At 40.9% G+C, this 15056-nt stretch overlaps 1 protein-coding gene across 5 annotated transcripts; it reads right to left on the bottom strand.

The window, feature by feature from the left end:
• Positions 1 to 3004: 3004 nt before the first annotated feature.
• Positions 3005 to 13222, bottom strand: LOC115101298 (carcinoembryonic antigen-related cell adhesion molecule 1-like). 5 transcript variants are annotated; one of them, XR_010460648.1, is made up of 11 exons: positions 12924 to 13221; positions 12067 to 12390; positions 7350 to 7619; positions 6303 to 6557; positions 5752 to 5872; positions 5474 to 5502; positions 5070 to 5215; positions 4699 to 4731; positions 4448 to 4549; positions 3863 to 3965; positions 3005 to 3777 (listed from the first exon to the last, which is right to left on the bottom strand). XR_010460648.1 is itself a non-coding variant. In XM_029620694.2 (9 exons), the coding sequence occupies exons 1-9, from the start codon at positions 12967 to 12969 to the stop codon at positions 4544 to 4546; spliced, it is 1227 nt and encodes a 408-aa protein (XP_029476554.2). In that variant the 5' UTR covers positions 12970 to 13222; the 3' UTR covers positions 4237 to 4543. The 5 variants fall into 5 exon arrangements, 3 of the variants coding, with proteins under 3 accessions (XP_029476554.2, XP_029476544.2, XP_029476532.2); XR_003859281.2 differs by having other exon boundaries at positions 3005 to 3965; XM_029620694.2 differs by lacking the exons at positions 3005 to 3777; positions 3863 to 3965 and having other exon boundaries at positions 4237 to 4549; positions 5474 to 5499; positions 12924 to 13222.
• Between the last annotated feature and the right edge of the window lie 1834 nt (positions 13223 to 15056).

Raw genomic sequence — 15056 nt, forward strand, 5'->3', positions numbered from 1 at the left:
TGGTTCTCTAATTCCTGACATGGGTTTATGTGGGAGCTTGGCGCCACCCTGACGTCACTAGACATACACACATCAGAGTATCTACTGAAACTGGCAACTCCAAGTCAACACACATAGACAGGAGGTATAGGGCCAGAGAATCCTGTCTAATGGGATTGGCCAACAAAACCTTTCTTTAAGTACCCATACCTTAAACACACACACTGTCACGATCGTCGTATGAGTGAGACCAAGGTGCAGCATGGTATGCGCACATTCTCTTTTAATGAATGAAACACTTAACAAAAACAACAAAAGCAACAAACGTGAAGCTATACAACTTAGTGCCGACAGGCAACTAGACATAGTCAAGATCGCACAATGCAAATGAGGAAAATGGCTACCTAAATATGATCCCCAATCAGAGACAACGATAAACAGCTGTATCTGATTGGGAACCATATGAGGCCAGCATAGACATACAAAAACCCCTAGACATGCAAAAAGGTGCGGACTCCTGGCAGCAAACCTGAACCTATAGGGGAGGGTCCGGGTGGGCATCTACCCTCGGTGGCGGCTCCGGTTCTGGATTCAGCCCCCCCTCCTTACGCTGATCCCTCCGCTTCTGTGGAACCGGACCGTGGATCATCGCCGGAGACTCTGGACTGCAGCTCGTCGCTAGAGGCCCCGGACTGGGGACCGTCGCTGGAGGCCCCGGACTGGGGACCGTTGCTGGAGGCCCCGGACTGGGGACCGTTGCTGGAGGCCCCGGACTGGGGACCGTCGCTGGAGGCCCCGGACTAAGGGACCGTCGCTGGAGGTTCCGGTCTGGGGATCGTCTTTGGAGGTTCCGGACTGTGGACCGTCTTTGGAGGTTCCAGACTGGGAACTATCGCCGGAAGCTCTGGACTGGGAACTGTCGCCGGAAGCTCTGGGCTGGGAACTGTCACCAGAAGCTCTGGACTGTGGAGGCGCACTGCACGGCGATATTCCCCGGCATGCGTCCAGGGTCCTTTTCCATCCAGGATCTCCTCCCAAGTCCAGGATGTCCTCCACTCACTTTTCTGCCGGGCCCAGGATCCCTGCTCCTCTGGAACACTCTGCTTGGTCCGTTGGTGGTGGGATCTTCTGTCAAGATCGTCATATGAGTGAGAGCAAGGCGTAGCGTGGTATGCGTACATTCTCTTTTAATGAATAAAACACTTACCAAAACCAACGAATGAACCGTGAAGCTATACAACTTAGTGCAGACAGGCAACTAAACATAGTCAAGATCCCACAACACAAATGAGGAAATGGCTACCTAAATATGATCCCCAATCAGAGACAACGATAAACAGCTGTCTCTGTTTGGGAACCATATCAGGCCAATATAGACATACAAAAACCCTAGACATACAAAAACTAGAGTACCCACCCTAGTCACACCCTGACCTAACCAAAATATATAGAAAAACAGAGATATCTAAGGTCATGACGTGACACACACACACAAACTTGCCAACTTCAGACAGTGAGTTCAATGTGGCTGAATCCTTTGTATGGACGTTTGTGTAAAGGCAATACTGGTGGCAGGTAGCCTAGCAGTTAAGAGCATGGGGCCAGTAACTGAAAGGTTGCTGGTTTGAATCCCCAAGCAGACGAGGTGAAAAGTCTGTCAATGTGCCCTTGAGCAAGGCACTTAAGCCTAATTTCTCCTGTAAGTCACTCTGTATAAGACTGTCCGCTAAATGACTTACAGTTAATTTCTTATTTAATTTATCTGGCCAAGCTTGTGGAGCCGTGTTCCATTTACAGTCTATTCATTCTCATCATTATGAGGGTTGAATTTAATATGGTGCTGTTTTTAAACCTCATTAATGGGATAACAGTGTAGATAATGGAACTGAATAAGATATAAAGCTTGAAACATCAATACAAGATTTACTACACATCTTGGTACGTTCCACCAGGGCAGTTCCACCTCAAAATGCCTATTTCACCCCTCTCTGACCCCTGTCTTACTCCCTACTGGCCAGTAGAGGAGGCATTGTCTGCTGCCTGATTGAAGTTAATAATCTACAGGACAAGTGTATCTGGTTTACGAGGGTCAATGTCATAATGTTAGCATATCTATGCTGTTGCTTCTGTCTGTGTAGGACTGTTTTGTGTTGTGGACCCCAGGGAGAGTAGCTGATTGGGATACGAGGTCGATACACATAGCTTATAAACCCTTTAAATAGTTTTAAAGTATGTCTGAATGTAAGATTTTAATGTTTATTTCTCTTCTTAAACCGTGAACCCAGTTAGCTACTGCGAACGGAGCCCCAGACTAAGTAATGAGTGCAGAGGAGATGTGAAGCCACTAGAGGGTGATCTGCTCCTAGTCCATCATGGAGGGACCAAAGGTCCTCTATCTGTCTTCAAGTGCAGATCAGTGACATGGGAAATACTAGACTGTTAGGAGGCCATAACACTTACATTAATGTTGAGAAAGGGGATTATATGTAGTGTCTGGGGAAAGGCTAAACACTTTGAGTTGTATATAGGTCTGATAACTAAAGTTTTTAAGACAGTCTGGTCATACTTCAATCTCTATGTTCGTTTTTCTATAAATTGGGATTTCTGTGTTCGGCCTAGTATGGTTCTCAATCAGAGGCAGCTGTCAATCGTTGTCCCTGATTGAGAATCATACTTAGGTAGCCTGATTTCACTTTTGAGTTGTGGGTGTTTGTCTTCCGTGTCAGTGCTTGTTGCCACACGGGACTGTTTAGTTTCTTCACGTTTATTGTTTTGTTCCAGTGTTCTGTTGTGTTTTGATTAAACATTATGGACACTTACGACGCTGCGCATTGGTCCTCCGATCCTTCTCGCTACTCCTCCTCAGAAGAGGAGGACGAGATCCGTTGCAGCCTCATGCATCTACATTGTCAGAATTGTAGGTATTCATGTAGGTATTCATACTATAAAGTGTTGAGAATATATTTATGGTAATATGGAATCGTATAATTAAAGTTCCCCTAAACAAAATATAAATGCAAAATGCAACAATTAAGATTTTACTGAGTTACAGTTCATATAAAGTAATCAGTCAATCAAAATAAATTAATTAGGTACTAATCTATGTAGTTTACATGACTAGGAATGTTGGTCCCAGATACGATAAAAACAAAGGTAGGTGCTTGGATTAACAACAAAAAACACCAGTATCTGGTGTGATCACCATTTGCCTCATGCAGCGCGACACATTTCCTTCACATAGAGTTGATCAGGCTGTTGATTGTGGCCTGTGGAATGTGGTCCCACTCAATGGCTAAGGAAAGTTTCTGGATATTGGCTGGAACTGGAACACGCTGTCGTACACATCGATCCAGAGCATCCCAAACATGCTCAATAGGTGAAATGTCTGGTGAGTATGCAGGCCATGGAAGAACTAGGACATTTTCAGCTTCCAGGAATTGTGTACAGATCCTTGCGACATGGGGCCGTGCATTATCATGCTGAAACATGAGGTGATGATGGTGTGTGAATGGCACGAGGACGGGCCTCCAGGATCTCGTCATGCATGCAAATTGCCATTGATAAAATGTAATTGTGTTCATTGTCCTTAGCTTATGCCAGGCCGTACCATAACCCCACATCCACCACGGGGCACTCTGTTCACAACGTTGACATCAGCAAACCGCTCGCCCACACAATTCCGTACAACCGGGATTCATCCGTGAAGAGCGCACTTCTCCAGCGTGCCAGTGGCCATCGAAGGTGAGCATTTGCCCACTGAAGTCAGTTACGACACCTAACTGCAGTCAGGTCAAGTCCCTGGTGAAGATGACAAGCACACTGATGAGCTTCCCTTAGACAGTTTGACAGTTTGTGCTGAAATTCTTCTGTTGTGCAAACCCACAGTTTCATCAGCTGTCTGAGTGGCTGGTCTCAGATGATTCCGCAGGGGAAGAAGACAGATGTGGAGGTCCTGGCCTTTTATTGTCCCCCAGCACAAGGTGCACCTGTGTAATTATCATTATGTTTAATCAGCTTCTTGATATGCCACACCTGTCAGGTTGATTGGTTACCTTAACAAAGAAATGCTCACTAAAGTAAACATATCTGTGCACAAAATTTGAGATAATTGTTTTTTTTGTGTACAGACAATTTCTGGGATCTTTTATTTAAGCTTCGAAACATTGTACCATCACTTTACATGTTGCTTTTATAGTTTTGTTCAGTATATATCTTAAACTGGTAATCACTGGTCTGACACAAAGAACAGAGTAGTAGGAAAATAGCAGGCAATATTTATTCGTTATTCTGTTTTTACATAATTTAAATATTATTATTTATTTAACTGCCATTAATTATGCTCTAATTTATAAAATGACAGTACAGTAATGCATGATCTACTTTAATTATTAACAAGGTTTTCTTTTCAATGTTAAGAAATTACACAATAAAGCAGACAAACATAGCACAAATGTATTATGTACATTACATTTCAGATCCACACTGGGTGTTATCATGCAGGTTTTCTTTGTGTTGATTGTGGAACTGGAGAATGGTGGTTGAATGGAGATCTCTTCCTGACCTCTTACTGCTAGTAGGAAAGTAAGGGAGAAAAGAAAGGAACATTAACTTCCATTTATCAGCTATAATACAGCATGAATACCATTTAACATATAACACATAAATCAGTTGTTACAGTATTACAGTCACATGGTGACATGTGGTCTAGAACAAACTTACCATTATCCTTGTATCATAGGTACTCTTGAAGTCCTGCATTTCATCATTTGGGATAAAAGCAGAAGTAAACAACTGCAGTACACAAAAGGCAACAGCCACACCAACAGTTGCCATGACAAAATACATAACCTCAAAGTCCTAAACAAACTTTTACAGCAATCATGTGTTAGTGGATAACATGAAAAGGCCAGAGACTGAATAGTCATTAAGTCAAAACTAAACTTATATAATATAATTGGCAAACAGTCTTTGCATACAGTATTTTCAACACTGTACATCATGTTAAGCAAAGTAATCTTGTTAATTACAGTAAAACTGTAGTAGAATACAGATGTGCACAGACATCCCAGGGGTGACCATGTTGTACTTACTGTCAGGGGTAGAGGTGGAGATTGATTTTGTTGTGTGTTGTCACGCACAGGTGATGGGCTCTCATACACAGGTGATGGGTTCTCATACACAGGTGATGGGTTCTCATACACAGGTGATGGGTTCTCATATACATGTTGTTGCGAGCCTTTAAGAGAGACACAAATAGAGGTGGTTGTATAGTTGCTGTTATCTTGTCTGCATAAGCATTTTACATTATTAAGCATCGTCATAGTGGTGTTGTATTATATCATGTAATTTGTCTGAATACATTTCCTTCTTCCATGGAAACTGCAAATCACACTGGATGAGAGCGACTGCTAAATGACGACTTTAATGTAACTGGATAAAACAAATGTTTGAAAACATGATTCATTATAAGATTGGAGATAAAGCATATGCTTACCTCCTCGATGCATTGGCTCAACATTGCTTCTATATGCAACAATACACAAACATTAAAAGGTATAAGAACATGACATTACAGTGTTTTTAACAGTTTACAGTGAAGTTTTAAGATAAGAACATAACATTACAATGTTTTTAAAAGTTTATGGTGCTTTTGAAATATACCCAGGCCCTTTTTCTGACCAGTTTAGATCAATGTGAAAACAGAGCCTATATTGTCTATTGCCGGCAGTGATAGAAAATACACTTGTTTGAATGAAACGTTTCTTATCTCACCCATTTTTCTTGATGAAATAGACTGCAACACTAACTGCCACTTCCACAACCAGCAACACTATAATCACAGTCCCAGTGATGACAACAACAGACAGCCCGTCTGGAGTCGGAGAGCCCTCCGCTGCAGAGACCAGAGGGAGAACCATACAGAGATGAGAGAGAGGGTGCATCCAGTGAACAAGCAGTACTGCACATCACAGTGCATCTAGGGGACAATTACAACACGGCAAACACAACTAAAAGGCACTATTTTAAAACAAGTTTGGAATGCAAAACTTCATACGTATAACTTTTCTTCTACTAGCACTGACTTTTCTGATCATTACTTTGAGGAAAATAGTACTTACTATGACTGAGATATTTGGTTGTCCCACATAGCTAACTTAATGCACTAACTGTAAGTATCTCTGGATAAGAGGGTCTGCTAAATGACTAGATGTAACTGTTATTTACATTTAAGTCATTTAGCAGACGCTCTTATCCAGAGCGACTTACAAATTGGTATCTACTTACTATGTTCATATTGTCTTTAAAACTTCTACTAACTTTACCTTTTACTGACAGTTTATGGACCACAGATGTTTTGTTTCCGGTGACATCATTTGTTGCTGAACAGGTGTATTCCCCACTGTCAGAGTATTCACTTTTCTCTTTAGTGAACTCAGGGGAATGTCCAGGTATCTCTGTCTCATTGTGCATCCAGGTGTAACTAGTAGGTGGGTTGGAGTAGGCAGAGCAGGTCAATGTAAACTTCTGTCCTACTTCTATTTCATTTGGACCCTTGATTTCCATACCATCAGGTCCATCTGTAACACAGAGATCATCAGTTAGTCATAGCTACAAGTTCATTAGTTTGTAATCAGTGTGACGGTGGAGTCATAATGGTTGGTGTAAAGTGTGTGTTCAGTCATTGTTATATTATTTTCACGTGCATGTGTTGATGGTACATTTGGTACATTTATCTGGTACATTTATCAAATCAAATCCAATTGTATTGGTCGCATACACATGGTTAGTGTAACAGTTTAACTTTCGTCCGTCCCCCACCGGGCGCGAACCAGGGACCCTCTGCACACATAGACAACAGTCACCCACGAAGCATTGTTACCCATCGCTCCACAAAAGCTGCAGGGGAACCATTACTTCAAGGTCTCAGAGCGAGTGACGTCACCGATCAAAAAACACTATTAGCGCACACCACCGCTAACTAGCTAGCCATTTCACATCGGCTACACTCACCCCCTTTTGACCTCCTTTTCCGCAGCAACCAGTGATCCGGGTCACGGCACCAATGTAACAGTTTAACTTTCGTCCGTCCCCTCACCCCTACCCGGGCTCGAACCAGGGACCCTCTGCACACATAGACAACAGTCACCCACGAAGCATCGTTACCCATCGTTCCACAAAAGCCATGGACCTTGCAGAGCAAGGGGAACCACTACTTCAAGGTCTCAGAGCGAGTGACGTCACATATCGAAATGCTATTAGCGCGCACCACCGCTAACTAGCTAGCCATTTCACATCGGTTACATTAGCATGTGTATGCGACCAATAAAATTGGATTTGATTTATCCCCAGGCTTATAGGGAAGTACTTACAGATTACATTCACAGTGTCACTGGCATTTTCAGAGCTGACATGGTTGCTGACTCTACACAGGTATTCGCCACTGTCTGTTCTCTTCTTTATGGACAGCACTCTCTTATCCACAGATAATATGATATCGTCACAGGAAGACACAGGATGACCATCCTTCATCCACTCTCTGGTGATGTTGAAGCCAGCTGCATCACAGGTTAAAGTGACAGAGCCCCCCTCGATGATTGGTGGGTTTGGGGTAATTGTGATAGTAGCACCTGATACTGTTTCTGTGAAATTAATACAAGATGAGATAATACTAATTATTGCGGTTTGTTAAAAAAGAAAAGGAGAAACAAGTTAGTTTTATGTTCATGTTACACAGTGGTATAAAAAGTACCCAACTGTCAAACTTGAGTAAAAGTAAAATTACTCAAGTAAAAGTGAAAGTCACAGTAAAATACTACTTTAGTAAATGTCTAAAAGTATTTGGTTTTAAATATACTTAAGTATCAAAAGTAAAAGTACATAATTTCACCGTCCTTATATTAAGCAAACCAGACGGCACAATTTTGTTGTCAATTTAATTTACGGATAGGCAGGGACACACTCCAATACACAAACATATTTGGAAACAAAGCATTTGTGTTTAGTGAGTCTGCCAGATCAGAGGCAGTAGGGATGACTAGGGATGTTCTCTTGATAAGTGCTGCTAAGCATTGTAAATGTAACGCATACTTTTGGGTGTCAGGGAAAATGTAGGGAATAAAAGTACATTATTTTCTTTAGGAATGTAGTTTCTTTAGGAAAGTTCTCAAAATGTAAATAGTAAAGTAAAGTACAGATACACCCCAAACACTTTAAAGTATTTGTACTTAAATGTACACCACTGGTGTTACATTACCATGGATGGGCGTAGAGCTCATCAGCACAGACCGGGTAGTGCGCTCTCGAAGGGTCTGTCATGCCAAATAATGTCTCCCAACCAAATAGTGTCCCCCTCTACGTCACAATTGGATTCAATTAAACTATTTAGCATCCGTTGCTATATCGGTGGAATGATTTGAATTTGAGATCATTACATTCTAAATTACGTTCTTTTCATCATCGCTATGCAAACAAGGCAGATTTTCGCGACAATTTCGCTGTTTAAACAAGTTTAGTTTAGCTAATACAATGAAACGATTAATTCAAACTACTTTTGGGTACCTTGTTAACATTACAACATGAAATCCATGTCTTAAACATTGCTACGTTTCAGAAATGGCAAAGAAAACGTGTAATCTGCTTGACACATTAAAGTTACTTACCTTACAAATCACAAAGACAGCTAATTTCCACTCCATTCATATGGAAATCCATTTGATTCTTACACTGGCTTGTCTGGCTGTCATGTTTTTATTTAAACCTGCCCTTCCTTCCCTCATCTACACTGAAATAATATCATTTCAGTAGTCCTCTATTATGATTTTCTGGCATAGCACATTAGTACACCCTTGTGGTTGAATATATATGTATCTAATGTAGGTCATAGGCTACAACATTGAATAATGTGGAACAAATAAATACCATCAATGGTTACCTTACAATTTACAATAATGAACAACTTGCGAAACAGCTGTGAAAACCAACCTGACGTTCTAGAAACAGCCCTAGCAATATTTGGCATGACAGGTCCTTAGCAAATGTTTTTTTGGTATTAATAACTGATATGCCCCATCATAATAAAGGCAAATTAGTAAATTATTTTGTCATCTAACTTATTTATGACTTGCATTACTGCGCACCGCATACGAAGCCTAGTTTGAGCAAAGCGAGAGCTCGCAGCTCATTGATCATGTGTTCTTATAATCCCAGTCATTGTGCAACATTTCTACATACAATCGCGTGTGAAAACAGTTTGACTTCATAGCCTATTATGACACATGTTTTACCTTGCTTCAAAGTAGCCTGTAGCCAAAATGTGACCATAGAAACGTTAGAACAAGAAAGAAATGCTGGTTTCAATGATATATGAGGAATGTTTTGTTAGTTTAACACTACTAATGGTCTACTTCATACAGCACCAATACAACAATACAACATTAAAATAATTATCCAGAAAATAACTAGACAATAATATTAAATGAATACAGATTGTTTAGCCAAGCCATTTCAATGTTCATATTTTTTTTTTCAATCGTTATTAGTAGTTTTAAACTAAAAACACGTACTAAATAAATGAATAATCATTTTGAAGACATTTTTGAAGGCCCTAGTCTGTCCTGGCAGCAGCCAGGGGGTAGAGTGACAGACAGCTGTACATTGCTTTATAAAATAAGCAACACCAGCTCAGACCAATTCCAGGATCTAATTAAAATGTTTTACAGTTGAAGTTGGAAGTTTACATACACCTTAGACAAATGCATTTAAACTCAGTTTTTCACCATTCCTGACATTTAATCCTAGTAAAAATTCCCTCTCTTAGATCAGTTATGATCAGCACTTTATTTTAAGAAGGTGAAATGTCAGAATAATAGAGGAGAGAATTATTTATTTCAGCTTTTATTTCCAGTGGGTCAGAAGTTTACATACACTCAGTATTTGGTAGCACTGCCTGTAAATTGTTTAACTTGGGTCAAACGTTTCCACAAGCTTCCCACGATAAGTTGGGTGAATTTTGGCCCATTCCTCCTGACAGAGCTGGTGTAACTGAGTCAGGTTTGTAGGCCCATTCCTCCTGACAGAGCTGGTGTAACTGAGTCAGGTTTGTAGGCCCATTCCTCCTGACAGAGCTGGTGTAACTGAGTCAGGTTTGTAGGCCCATTCCTCCTGACAGAGCTGGTGTAACTGAGTCAGGGTTGTAGGCCCATTCCTCCTGACAGAGCTGGTGTAACTGAGTCAGGTTTGTAGGCCAATTCCTCCTGACAGAGCTGGTGTAACTGAGTCAGGTTTGTAGGCCTCTTTGCTCGCACCGGCTTTTTCAGTTCTGCCCACAAATTTTCTATAGGATTGAGGTCAGGGCTTTGTGGCCAATCCGTTACCTTGACTTTGTTGTCCTTAAGTAATTTTGCCACAACTTTGGAAGTATGCTTGGGGTCATTGTCCATTTGGAAGACCCATTTGCGACCAAGCTTTAACTTCCTGACTGATGTCTTGAGATGTTGCTTCAATATATCCACATAATTTTCCTTTCTCATGACGCCATCTATTTTGTGAAGTGCACCAGTCCCTCCTGCAGCAAAGCACCCCCACAACATGATGCTGCCACCCCTGTGCTTCACGGTTGGGATGGTGTTCTGTGGCTTGCAAGCCTCCCTCTTTTTCCTCCAAACATAACGATGGTCATTATGGCCAAACAGTTCTAATTTTGTTTCATCAGACCAGAAGATATTTCTCCAAAAAGTACGATCTAAGGCCTCATGTGCAGTTGCAAACCATAGTCTGTCTTTTTTATGGCTGTTTTAGAGCAGTGGCTTCTTCCTTGCTGAGCGGCCTTTTAGGTTATGTTGATATAGGACTCGTTTAACTGTGGATATAGATACGTTTCCTCTAGCATCTTTACAAGGTCCTTTGCTGTTGTTCTGGGATTGATTTGTACTTTTTGCACCAAAGTACGTTCATCTCTAGGAAACAGAACGCGTCTCCTTCCTGAGCAGTATGATGGCTGCGTCGTCTTTTGATGTTTATACTTGCGTGCTATTGTTTGTACAGATGAACGTGGTACCTTCAGGCGTTTGGAAATTGCTCCCAAGGATGAACCGGACTTGTGGAGGTTTACAATTTTTTTTCTGACGTCTTGGCTGATTTATTTAGATTTTCCCATGATGCCAAGCAAAGAGGCACTGAGTTTGAAGGTAGGCCTTGAAATACACCCACAGGTACACCTCCAATTGACTCAAATTATGTTTGAAGCTTCTAGAAGCTTCTAAAGCCGTGACATAATTCTCTGGAATTTTTCAAGCTGTTTAAAGCCACAGTCACTTAGTGTATGTAAACCTCTGACCCACTGGAATTGTGTTACAATTCCACTTCCAAAAAAGTAAGTGAAATAATCTGTCTGTAAACAATTGTTGGAAAAATGACTTGTGTCTTGCGCAAAGTAGATGCCAAAACTGTAGTTTGTTAATTAACAAGAAATTTGTGGAGTGGTTGAAAGACGAGTTTTAATGACTCCAACCTAAGTGCATGTAAACTTCCGACTTCAACTGTATATATTGGCATGTTTTACAGTGTCAAAAAAATATATATATTTGGTTTTTAGCACATTGTTGAAAAGGTTTTTGTTGTTGTTTATTTTGTTTTTTTTCTCCAGGATCAGGGTGCCCCTAGGTGTGTGGTCCCTGGGGTGAACACCAGGGTTGGGGTAAATTCAATTTAAATTCCAGTAAATTCAGGAAGTACACTTAATTTCCAATTCCAATTATCTTCTATGGTTTTCAGTTAGTAAAATTTGAATTGGAGTCTGGTTAACCTTTTGAATTGACTGGAATTTAATTGGAATTGAAACCTATGCTGGTCGCTCCCATGGCCCTCACACTAGCTCTGCTTCTGACCATGGATCATGTATTTAGTAGAGTGTCAAGAGATATTCATAAATTGTAACTGCACCATTAAAAGACTAGAGTAACTGCATTTCAACAAGCGCATTCTGTTTTTTGTTTTGTATTGTTTTTATGTATGGAAGTACATTCAAATCACATTAGTTGACAACTCAACTTTAACAATAAGTGACATATTTTGGAAGGGGGTACTCACCATAGACATTCAGTGAAGTATTTGACAAATACATCAAATCAGACTCTCTTAGGTTCACTCTGTATTCTCCATTGTCAGCAATGGTCAGTTTCAAGAGCTCCAGAGATCCAGTGCTATTGTCCAGTCTGATCCTGCCAACATATCCCTCTCCGGTCACAGGACCTTCAGAACTGAGAAAGTCAACCATGATGACAGGGGTATCACCAAAAGTCCAGACGATTGCACTAAGTGTCGTTGGATTGATGGTGGTTTTGAAAAACACGTTTCCTCCCAATGTTCCATTCACAGGTCCAGGAGGAAGCACTTCTAGACCAGCACAATATCCTGAGGAAACAACAGGGCTTGATTATCATGTCTCCAAAACCAACAAAAAATACTGCAACCAGACAGTTTTATGAGTTCTTATGCACTTTTATTTAACTAGGCAAGTCAGTTAAGAACAAATTCTTATTAACAATGACAGCCTAGGAACAGTGGGTTAACTGCCTAGTTCAGGGGCAGAACGACAGATTTTTACCTGGTCAGCTCAGGGATTCGATCTAGCAACCTTTTGGATACTGGCCTAATGTTCTAACCACTAGGCTACCTGCCACCCTCAAAACTAACCAGTAGGCTACCTGCCGCCCCCAAAATTAATTATAACATAATTATTTTATCAAGACCATTTTGGAAGCCACTGTGGAAGCCATTGTGCCTTGTAGACACAGAAATCATGGTCCTACATTTTCAGAAGGATCAAAAAAAGGTTGATAAATTATGACATGTTTCACCCCTTGGGTTTAAAATTGTCCCTTGTCGGTGGTTTTAGGGTTAACCTGTGTGGTTGTATTTCATTGATGCAGCAGATAAGGTCTCACCTGAGAGTATTGCCATGGTAAGAAAGACGACTACAGATGCCACCATCTCTTCTGATGTAACAAGTCTGTGATTCAGACTACTTCTGGAGCTAGAAATAAGTATTGCATAAGAGACAGAGCTTCAATAAAAGTGGTCTACAGTAACATCAAAACCTGATATAAGGAAGGAATATTGAGATAAAATGTTTTGATGAGTTATATCGCTGCATGAAGGAACAAATGACCAAACTCCACTTTCAGAATACTACAATCCAACTCCACTAAGACTAATAAGGAAGCTTTGTGGGGTTTTACATTCACTGAGCCTGTTGCCCTCAATTGTTTTGCAGGCTTTGACTGATAAAGATAGTAGACTTTGGTCTTTAGGTATTTTCTGACAATAGATGATATATTATATATAACAAAGGTTTGTGCTTTATACTCCTTCTCAAACACTGACATCACTGTAGGATCACTTAGAACCAACACCCAGATTTGTAGGAATGTTAGTTGAGGTAAAATGTACATCTAGGTAGAGTTATTAAAGTGACTATGCATAACTGATAACAAAAGAGTAGCAGCGGTGTAAAAGAGGGGGAGTGTGTGTGTGGGGGGGGGAGAGAGGGGAGTGTGTGTGTGTGTGGGGGGGGCAATGCAACTAGTCTGGGTAGCCATTTGATTAGGTGTTCAGGAGTCGTATGGCTTGGGGGTAGGAGCTATTTAGAAGCCTCTGGTCCTAGACTTGGTGCTCCGCTACCGCTTGTCGTGGTATAGAGGTCCTGGATGGCAGGAAGCTTGGCCCCAGTGATGTACTGGGCCGTTTGCACGATGCTCTGTAGTGCCTTGCGGTCGGAGACCGAGCAGTTGCCATACCAGGCAGTGACGCAACCAGTCTGACAGATTTGCAGCTATAGAACCTTTTGAAGATCTGAGGACCCATGCCAAATATTTTCAGTCTCCTGAGGGGGAATAGGTTTTGTCGTGCCCTCTTCACGACTGTCACGACTGTCTAGACTAACAGTTATGTAAACAAATTTGTACATACAATTTGAAAGAAATAAACTTTTTATGCAACAATAACATTTCTGTGATCTTTTATTACAGCTCATGAAACATGGGGCCAACACTTTACATGTTGCGTTTATATTTTTGTTGAGTATGCATGGTTTAGTTTAGTTTATTAGGATCCCCATTAGCTACTGCACATGCATAGCCATCAAAGCTTATTACTGCTTGTCATAAAAACAAAACAAAGCCAACCAAATTAATTTAGCTAAGTCGACCTGGTATGCCCATCACCTGCATAAACATGCAATAAGCTGATGCTAGCCTATTGTTAAACCTTTGCAGCAGAAGGTTAATTTAACTTCTTATGGATAGGGGGCAGCATTTTCACGTTTGGATGAAAAGCGTGCCCAGAGTAAACTGCCTCCTACTCAGTCCCAGATGCTAATATATGCATATTATTAGTAGTATTGGATAGAAACCACTCTGTAGTTTCTAAAACTGTTTGAATGATGTCTGTGAATATAACAGAACTCATATGGCAGACAAAAACTTGAGAAAAAATCCAACCAGGAAGTGGGAAATCTGAAGTTTGTAGGTTTTCAACTCAGCCACTATTGAATAGTCAGTGGAATATGGGTCCTTCCTATGGCTTCCACTAGATGTCAACAGTCTTTAGAATGTTGTTTCAGGCTTCTACTGTGAAGGGGGGTTGAATGAGACGGGAATGAGTCAGAGGTCTGCCAGCAGCCTCGGTCTCGTGACGCGCGGTCATGAGAAAGTTACCTCTCGTTCCATTGCTTTTCTACAGACAAATGAATTCTCCGGTTGGGACATTATTGAACATTTATGATAAAAACATCTTTAAGATTGATTCTATACATCGTTTTATTTGTTTCTATGACCAGTAATATAACTTTTTGGAATTTTTGTTCCGCTGGACTTGCCCGCGCCTCATGAGTTTCAATTTGTTTACTAAACGCCCTAACAAAAGGAGGAATTTGAACATAAATGATGGACTTTATGGAACAAATCAAACATTTATTGTGGAACGGGGATTCCTGGGAGTGCATTCTGACGAAGATCATCAAAGGTAAGTGAATATTTATAATGCTATTTTTGACTTATGTTGACTCCAACATGGCAGAT

The sequence above is a fragment of the Oncorhynchus nerka genome, linkage group LG3, assembly GCF_034236695.1.
Source record: "Oncorhynchus nerka isolate Pitt River linkage group LG3, Oner_Uvic_2.0, whole genome shotgun sequence".
NCBI classification, from domain to species: Eukaryota; Metazoa; Chordata; class Actinopteri; order Salmoniformes; family Salmonidae; genus Oncorhynchus; species Oncorhynchus nerka.

Excerpts from the sequence above, each read along its gene's own strand:
- LOC115101298 (XM_029620672.2), bottom strand. The coding sequence starts at position 12,969 with ATGGTGGCATCTGTAGTCGTCTTTCTTACCATGGCAATACTCTCAG. Across the intron at positions 6,558-7,349 it reads TGACACTGTGAATGTAATCT|ATGGACCTGATGGTATGGAA; the intron begins GTAAGTACTTCC and ends TCTGTGTTACAG. Across the intron at positions 5,873-6,302 it reads CCATAAACTGTCAGTAAAAG|CGGAGGGCTCTCCGACTCCA; the intron begins GTAAAGTTAGTA and ends TGGTCTCTGCAG.